The sequence below is a fragment of the Benincasa hispida genome, chromosome 5, assembly GCF_009727055.1.
Source record: "Benincasa hispida cultivar B227 chromosome 5, ASM972705v1, whole genome shotgun sequence".
Taxonomy (NCBI): Eukaryota; Viridiplantae; Streptophyta; class Magnoliopsida; order Cucurbitales; family Cucurbitaceae; genus Benincasa; species Benincasa hispida.
Window position 1 is genome coordinate 1,186,671 of NC_052353.1, and position 8,567 is coordinate 1,195,237.

The window sequence follows — 8,567 nt, forward strand, 5'->3', positions numbered from 1 at the left end:
TTTACGAAAGTTTATTAAGTATTTTTTTAATCAAGCAATTAAACTAAATATATTAAAAGTTAAAATACTATTTTGATATTTGTACTTTTGAGTTTATTCAATTTTAGTCTCTTTATTAATGATCTAACTTGAGTTCCCACACTTTCAATAAATCTAAAGTTTACTTTTTAAGTTATTTTTTATCGAAATTGTCTTGATCATAATATAAATTTCATGTGAGAAAATTCAAATGTTACAACAAAAATGTTAGTAGATAACAAAAGGTTTTTTTTTTTTTTTTTTTTTTTTTTAAAAAAAAATCAACAATAGTAACTAAATTTAAAATTTATTGACCGTACATAACAAAAAGATCATCATTTAAAAATATATAGATTGACTAAGGCCACGTTTACTAAATCGTAATAAAAATTGGTGTAATTGGAATGAGATTTCATGAATTGTATTAGGCTCAAATCGCAAAGATAATTAGATTGTTTTTTATTGCGTTTACCTATAATTATAAATATGTCACATTTTACTGTTATCGTTACTATTTGACTCTACCGGTAATGGTAGAGGTAAATGTATTAATAAATGTGGCAGATTCATAATCTTCATATTGTTACAGTAATAACATTTGTAATGATAACAACAAATGTAGTGGGTCCCACTTAATTTTCAACCACAATCACTTGAAGTGGGTCGTATAACTTATTACGTGACACAGTAAACAACAACAAAAATAATCAATTGAGGTTGATTTTTACATTATCATTTATTGATTACTTTTCACCTGAAGTAAACGTGGCCTAGAATCGAATAAACTCCAGAGTATTAAGAGGGTAAAAGGTTGAAGGTGAAAATAATATAGTTTTTTTTTTTAAATGAGAAAAATAATATTAGGGGGAAAAAAGACAAAAAAAAATAATAAAAAGGATAATTGGATTAAAAGAAGCCTTGAGAAAATTAGAGAGAGGAAAGAGAGAGAATTATGTGGTAGCTGTAGATTTTATCAGTTTTTAAAGTTGGAAGAAATTCATTCTTTGAGAATGGAAGGAGCTCAACAAAAACTGATGCTCTCTCTGCTTTTAATGGCGGATTGAGAAACACAAACCCCAATTTCTTCAAACTTATGAGATGGGGGATTAACTTTTTTCCTTTCAAACATGAGATGAGATGACAAGTTTCATATTTAATCTTCATCATCTTCATCTTCATCATTTGTAGCAGTGTTTTTCTGTTCTTCAACTCTCATCAATCACTTCTTCTTCTTCCTCTTCTTGCTTTTCCCTTCCATGGCGAAAACAGGCGTGTTTGATTCTGATCCTACAGTTATGGGGAAAGCCACGGAGTTGAAGAGGGAGTTACAGAGACTTATCGTTGCTATTATTGATGACGATAATTACTCCACCGACACCATTGATAACGCTAAAGAAATTCTTTCTGCACTTAAGGAGTTGAAACTCAGGAAGAGATCGCGTTCTTCTTCTAATCTTTTCGAGAATCTCATTTGTCCTGAAGAATTTCGTTGTCCGCTTTCTAGAGAACTCATGAGAGATCCTGTCATTGTGTCTACTGGCGAGGTCTGTGATTTTTTTTCTTCTTTTTCCCTCTTCTCTTCTAGGTTTTGAAATTAATTCCTAATTCGCGGTTCTAGCTTCTATGTTCTTGAGAACACGAGTGTGAAATTTATTCTTCTTCTTCAATTTTCAGCGCTCTCAAGAAGATTTTCAGGTTTCTGTGGTTTTTAGATTAGAATTTTAAATTTAACTTGCTGTATGTTCATTGACATTGCATCTTTTTTATTTCATTTAGAATTTAGAGGGCGAACGATACAAACCCTTAGGATCTTCGGTTACTGTGTATTCATGTTGTTGACTGTGAATAATATGAATGGTCAACTGGAATTATGTAGAATACAGGAGGAGGAGGAGGAGGAGGAGGAGGAGGAGTTCTTATAGATCTTTTGTTATATGTATGGTTTTGGGGGATTGGATCTTGTTGCCCATTTTGAATCCTTTGTTTTCATTAGGTTTTCTAGTTCTTATTGTTTTGTTTGATCTTATTTACAGACATATGACAAACCCTTCATTCAGAAATGGCTGAAATCAGGGAACAGGACTTGCCCCAGAACTCAGCAAGTTCTTTCACACACCAACCTCACTCCCAATCACTTGATTCGTGAAATGATATCTCAGTGGTGTACAAGTCGGGGAATTGAGTTGCAAGACCGTGTCCGTGTTCATTATCTTGATGATGATGTGATAACAGAGGCTGATCGTGATCGTTTTCTCACGTTAATAGAGAAAATGTCTATGACAATATCTGAACAGAAAGCAGCTGCTAAGGAGCTTCGAATGTTGACGAAGCGAATGCCCTCATTTCGAGCACTTTTTGGTGAGTCCCTTGATGCCATATCTTTGTTGCTTAGTCCACTTTGTGGAGATAAGTCGCAAAGTAGTAGTATTCACACGGATCTGCAAGAAGATGTAATCACAACACTCTTGAATTTGTCGATCCATGACAACAACAAGAAGCTTGTTATCGAAACACCCAATGTAATACCTCTTCTAATGGAAGCGTTAGGATCAGGAACCATGGAAACAAGGAGCAATGCAGCTGCAGCCCTATTTACACTGTCTGCTCTCGACTCAAACAAAGCAATCATTGGGAAAGCTGGTGCGTTGAAACCACTTATCAAGCTTTTAGACGAGGGGCATCCTTTATCAATTAAAGATGCTGCTTCAGCAATATTCAATCTTTGTATAATTCATGAAAACAAAGCAAGAGCTGTGCGAGATGGTGCAGTCCGAGTGCTTCTGAAAAAGATCATGAACCAGATGCATGTTGATGAGTTGTTGGCTATTCTTGCAATGCTATCGTCCCATCAAAAAGCTATCGAAGAAATTGGTGAACTTGGAGCCGTCCCTTTCTTACTCAGAATTATCAGGGAAAGTTCTTGTTCACGTAACAAGGAAAATTGCATTGTGATCATCCATGCAATCTGCTTATACGATCGAACCAAATGGAAGGATATGAGGGAGGAAGAGAAATGCTATCGAACTATCTCCGAACTTGCTCAGAATGGAACTTCTAGGGCCAAGAGAAAGGCCAGTGGCATACTTGAAAGACTAAACAGGGTAGTTAATATGACCCACACTGCCTAATGAAATTCCTCGGCATTAAAAACTTGTAGATTCTGCGTCTAAATCCGGCACTCTCGTCTTTGCTAAGACTCGGTCATCTGTTTGGGTAATCTTCAATCATCTTTTTTCTTTTTGTATATTCTCTTATCCTGTGGAGTCTAATGTCGATTTCACTGCCAAGTTCATCAGTTAGTCAATGTGAATAAATGTGAAGTGAGTTCTGTTGATATTAGTTTTTCTTTTTCTTTTTGTTTCTGTTTTAGTTTTACTTATTCTTATCACTACTGCACTTTGAAAATGCTAGTTTTTCCCCTCTCTGTTTCATTGAACTGATAACTGATAAGTTTAAGAGCCTGTTCAAAAGGAAGTGAGCAAATTTGATTGGAGAGAATAAAAGTAGAGAGAGGATATGATTGTTTCATTGCATATGTTCCGAAGTGGTACCAAATGGATCTTAACATTGGACAAGAAAGAGTCAGTGAAAGGTAACAGGAAAAGTAATGTGCATCATTTTGAATGGTGTATGTGATATCTCTAGTAATGTGGTCCCTTTGAAGATGAAGGGAATAGGAATATTGGATGCCTTACACCTTTTTGTGAAGATATAGTTCACTCTTTTAACCTCCCCTTTTGTTTATATTTCTTCATTCTACTCCACCTTCCCATTTTCATCAGCAAGGAAATTTATTCCATACAAATATGGTCTAAAAATGTGGATACAAGTAGTAACAGGTACTAAGTACTAATCTCTCTCCTAATGAGTGATAAAAGGTTCAATCTCCTCCTCACTAAAGAGTATTCGAAACAATTTCTATGGATTGAATCCATGACCTCTTAGTCTTTTATCAAGGTCGTACCTCTTATTTACCACTAGGCTAATCTATGTTCCATAAAGTCCCCAATTTTTCCATGGGCGAGTTGTTTTTGCCTTTATTATTATTATTAGTATTATCAGTATTATTATTATTATTATTATTATTATTATTATTATTATTATTATTATGTTTGAGTTTTTATAATTTGGTTTTGTTTTTGGCTTTTGGCTTCATAATTTGGTGCAATTGAGGCCAAAATGAAACTTGTTATGACTGCATATAGGTTAGTTCAGTGAAATACTTGAGGCTATTAAAATTTTTAGTTTTCAGTTGTAGCTCTCTCACTCTCTTTGTTTGTTTGTTTCTTTTTGGGAAAATAGTTGTTTTCTTTAAAATATTAAGAGAAATAGTAACATCAAATCAAAGCAGGTTGCTTTCCAGTCCCTTTTTTTTCTGTATTTTATGGGAGAGAAAAATCCCTTCCTGTCCCTGCTAGCTGGATATTTGGATTCTTTTACAAAATATTTTTTATATATAGCTTTCATTTTAACATTTATAATATAATTATAATTAAAACCAATGAAGAAACTTTTTTTTTTTTTACCACAGCAAATATGGAGGTTTGAATCATATCAATTATCGTTGAATTAGCTCATTTTGATCGGTATCTTTGCGATTACGACAATTAATTAGATTTTGGCCCAAACTTTTAAATATTTCATGAGAATACTAATTTTCTTCTTCAATTACTTTTGATGTACCTTAAAAAATTTTTAGGTGAAATTCAATCATTCTTTTTATTTGCATATTGTCCCTCCTTAAGCCTAACGTATTAAATCCAATGGGTCCTTGTTAGGTATTAAAAAATTATTGGGCATTTAAGATTTTATCACGTTTATATTACATCAATTTCATATAACATGGGGTCCAATATGAGATGATATATCTCCACATCTTATATCATCTCAGTGTTTAAGGTCCATTATCCTATCTAATCGATTATAAATGGTTGTGGGTCCATTTTCGGAACATGTTTCGTATCTCATCGTCATTTTCCTTTCGTGTATCGTATATCATCTTAGTGCTTGAACATATTCGATCATACTCGATGAGAACTCCCCACATCCTAAATCATCTTAGCGTCCTAAAGAGTCCATTTATATCATTCATTTTGGTGAACTTGAGAGATAAAAAGGAAAAGAAAAAGAAAAGAAAAAGTTACATTTAAGTAATGAGCCATTGAGTTATTGATAATTGGAGGATTATTTATTCATTCTTCAAGAACTTTATAGTTATAATACATTTTGAATGATGTAAACATGAGTATAACTCAACGAATACAAAATATTAAACTCAATTAGCATAAAATATTAGGTAAATTGTATAAACCATCCCTGAAGTATGATGATAATTGCAATTTCACTTTCAAACTTTTAATTGTTAAATGTGAGCCATTAAACTTATACAAATGTGTTGGACCATCAAACGTGCATGAATGTAGAAATTGGAACTTCAAACATCTAATGATAAAATTGAATCCTATGCAATTGTTAATATTGGATTTCTAAACTTGCAAATTTGTAGAAATCATTTCACCTTTAAACATTTAAAATTAAATTACTTCATTTACAATTGGACAATTTACTTTATTCAATCCAAAGTTTAAAAATAAATGTATAAGGTCCAAATTTCTACAAGTTTGCAAGTTCGTGAGTCCAACCAACTTCAATAATTATATAAGTTTGAGGGTTCAATTTTTATCATTAAATATTTGGTGGTTGAATTTTGCACATCTATGTAAATTTGAGGACTCAATTTTAACGCTTGTAAAAATTTAAGAGCTCACCTTTTACAATAAAAACTTTGAGTGTGTATTTGTAACTACCATTCTACTTCATGAGTGATTTTTGCAATTTGTCCTAAAATATTATGTATCTTAAGTTTTACCAACTAGTGTTTTATAATGTATTTCAATTTTCTTCTTCTTATAAAACATTAGGAAGAGAGAAGCATAAATTCAATAGCTATGGTTAACCATTGAAAAACAAATGATAGAATTTGAAGTTTCTGTATAGTGGAGATTTGAAAGTGTTTGAAATAAGTGAGGTTGTGAGGTCTGGAGAGTTATGAAGTCTTGTGTCCCATAGTGTAAAGAGTTAATAAAACATAAAATTGATGTTTTCTTAATTGTGGGGCCTAAGAACTTTTTAGAATAAACAAGAAGTGAAGCACACAATTCCGCTCATCCTAATCCCAACTCCTTAAGTCGAACACCTAATGGTTATGATTAGAAAATTTAGGTATAAGTTTGAGGAGAAAGAAATCCAAAGAAGAGAAGAGGGGTCTACCATGTGGCATATAATGCAAAGTATGGGGTTTGGCCAATGGGAGCAATATCCAAAGAGCATAGCATTATGTTGATATATTAATCCATCTCAATAGACAACAATGGGGACACCTCTTTCTCTCTTCTGTTTCTCTATTCTCACTCTCTCAAAAGAAGAAAAAAAATCAAGTTCTCTTTTCTTTTCCTTTTTTTTTTTTAAAAAAAAAAAAAACAAAATTAAGCAAAATCAATGTTATGACCATATAAACAAAATCGACAAGCAAATAATAGAGAAGAAGAAGAACGATACATAAATTTACGTGGTTCATCAACATTGTGTTTCCTTACGTCCACGAGCAAAGGAGAAAGAATTTTATATATCTTAAAAAGTTACAAAGTACAGAATATATAAATACCTAGAGTTAAGAAAGTCACAAATAGAAACATAATCTCAATATAAATTAGTTTCCAGGGGCGGTTATATATGACACTTCTCTTAAATCAATAGGTCGAAAAGAAAGGTCTAAAATGAAAACTCCGAACGTAATCTCAATATAACACCCTTAAATTTTCACCAGAGAATTTCGCCCTTAAATCCTATACTTGATCATTCGGAGTATCAGATAACAAATTTAAAGCATCTCAAGAAATCAAAATTGAAATGAATTTTTAAGTATTAAAAAATGTTACCTTCTTGTTAGATAGACTAAAGTTGAAATCATGCATAAGAATTACAAATTTAAAATCGTTTGTTTGAAAAACGATTTTTGGTAATAATATTGATTTGGGGAGAAAAAAGATATTTAAATTTAATCATTGTCGTACAATTGTTTGTCTAATCAATGTGCGGTTGGTGCTAGAAGATACAACTTTCTATTGGTTTTTCTTGTCTACAATAATGTTTCATTTTAATCAAAATTTTATATGCAATGTCTATTCATATGGACAAAGTTTGGATGAACTGTTACATCATTAAAAAAAAAACATCAAATGTGACCCTAAACTCTTCGCACGTTGTATCTATTTAGATTATAAATGGGCTTGGCTCAATATAATTGGACATAACCTTTCTCCTTAGACGTTGGGGGTTCAATCCCGTTCCCCACAATTGTCCTACTAAAAAAAATATCATAGGTTTTAAATTTCATTAATTTTGACCTTAGAAGCACATCAATGATGCAGTTTTAACCCTTACTAAAATAAAATTTTGCACAAGTATAAGTTCTTCCGACACATGAATTAACTATTGAATATCATTCCCAAAATCCATAAATTTCAAAGAAAAACAAAAACTATGATGTTTTTCTATGAAAGAATTTAGGAAAATATTAATTTACAGTTCTAAATTTTGGGATTGTATCAATTTAAACTCAAAACTAATTATATCAATTTACACCCCCTTTCCGTCTTTAGACTTAGTTTAAAAAGTATCATGCAAACATGTAATTTTTTTTATTATTAAACTTCTAAATTGTTAAAAGTGAATCAATTTAGATCATTTATTAAGATTACATTTGAAAATCGTCCATGCATTCAATTTGTACACGTGTAGACTTCTTTAAATGTCGGATTAATAAATTGGACAATTATAATTGATGCATGGACAATTTTTTTTTTAATTAAATTCTAAATTGATTTGATATAAAAGTTTAGGGGTATAACTGATAAAATGTTAAAACTCACATGATGTTTATCCAAACATAACACGATGAAATGTATAAATCTATACACTTATAAAAGTTCAAGATTTAAATTGAAAAAAATATAAGTTCAAGGTTTAGATTGATACATCCCTAATTTCTAAGGATGTAAATTGATATTTCTCCAAAAATTTATTATTTTCAAATTCGATAATTCATTAAATACATAAGAGAATTTCTTGTTTTTTTAATACTTGGAGTAATAACTTATTGGAGGGTTAAAATTACAAACACTTTTTAAAGCATAAGGTTAAAATGGACAAAATTGAAAATTTAAAGTCCAAACATGATAAATTTAGGGCTAAAATTGATTATTACTTTTTTTTTTTTTTTTGTATCACTATTTATCTTTGAATTTTTTTTTCCTTGAAGAAATGGGCACAACTAGAATTATTGTGATCTTAAAAAATAAAAAATAAATAGAAAATTTGTGGAAAACAAAAATGTGGGTTTGTTTTTATTATTATCATTATTTTGGCTTGGCTGTGAGCTTGAATAGAAATGAAAAACCATGTGATATGCAGTCCAATAATTTTGGCCAACAATAATCAATAGTGTTGGTCCATAGAACCATCACAAGACTTTGAGAGATTCAAAAGTC

At 31.1% G+C, this 8,567-nt stretch overlaps 1 protein-coding gene across 1 annotated transcript; it reads left to right on the top strand.

Moving 5' to 3' along the window:
- The first annotated feature begins 958 nt into the window (after nt 1–958).
- Nucleotides 959–3,374, top strand: LOC120078098 (U-box domain-containing protein 9). The gene is made up of 2 exons (XM_039032313.1): nt 959–1,562; nt 2,052–3,374. Exons 1-2 carry the CDS (start codon nt 1,275–1,277, stop codon nt 3,144–3,146), a joined length of 1,383 nt encoding a protein of 460 aa, XP_038888241.1. The 5' UTR covers nt 959–1,274; the 3' UTR covers nt 3,147–3,374.
- Nucleotides 3,375–8,567: the final 5,193 nt, after the last annotated feature.

Excerpts from the sequence above, each read along its gene's own strand:
- LOC120078098 (XM_039032313.1), top strand. The coding sequence starts at position 1,275 with ATGGCGAAAACAGGCGTGTTTGATTCTGATCCTACAGTTATGGGGAAA. Across the intron at positions 1,563-2,051 it reads TCATTGTGTCTACTGGCGAG|ACATATGACAAACCCTTCAT; the intron begins GTCTGTGATTTT and ends TCTTATTTACAG.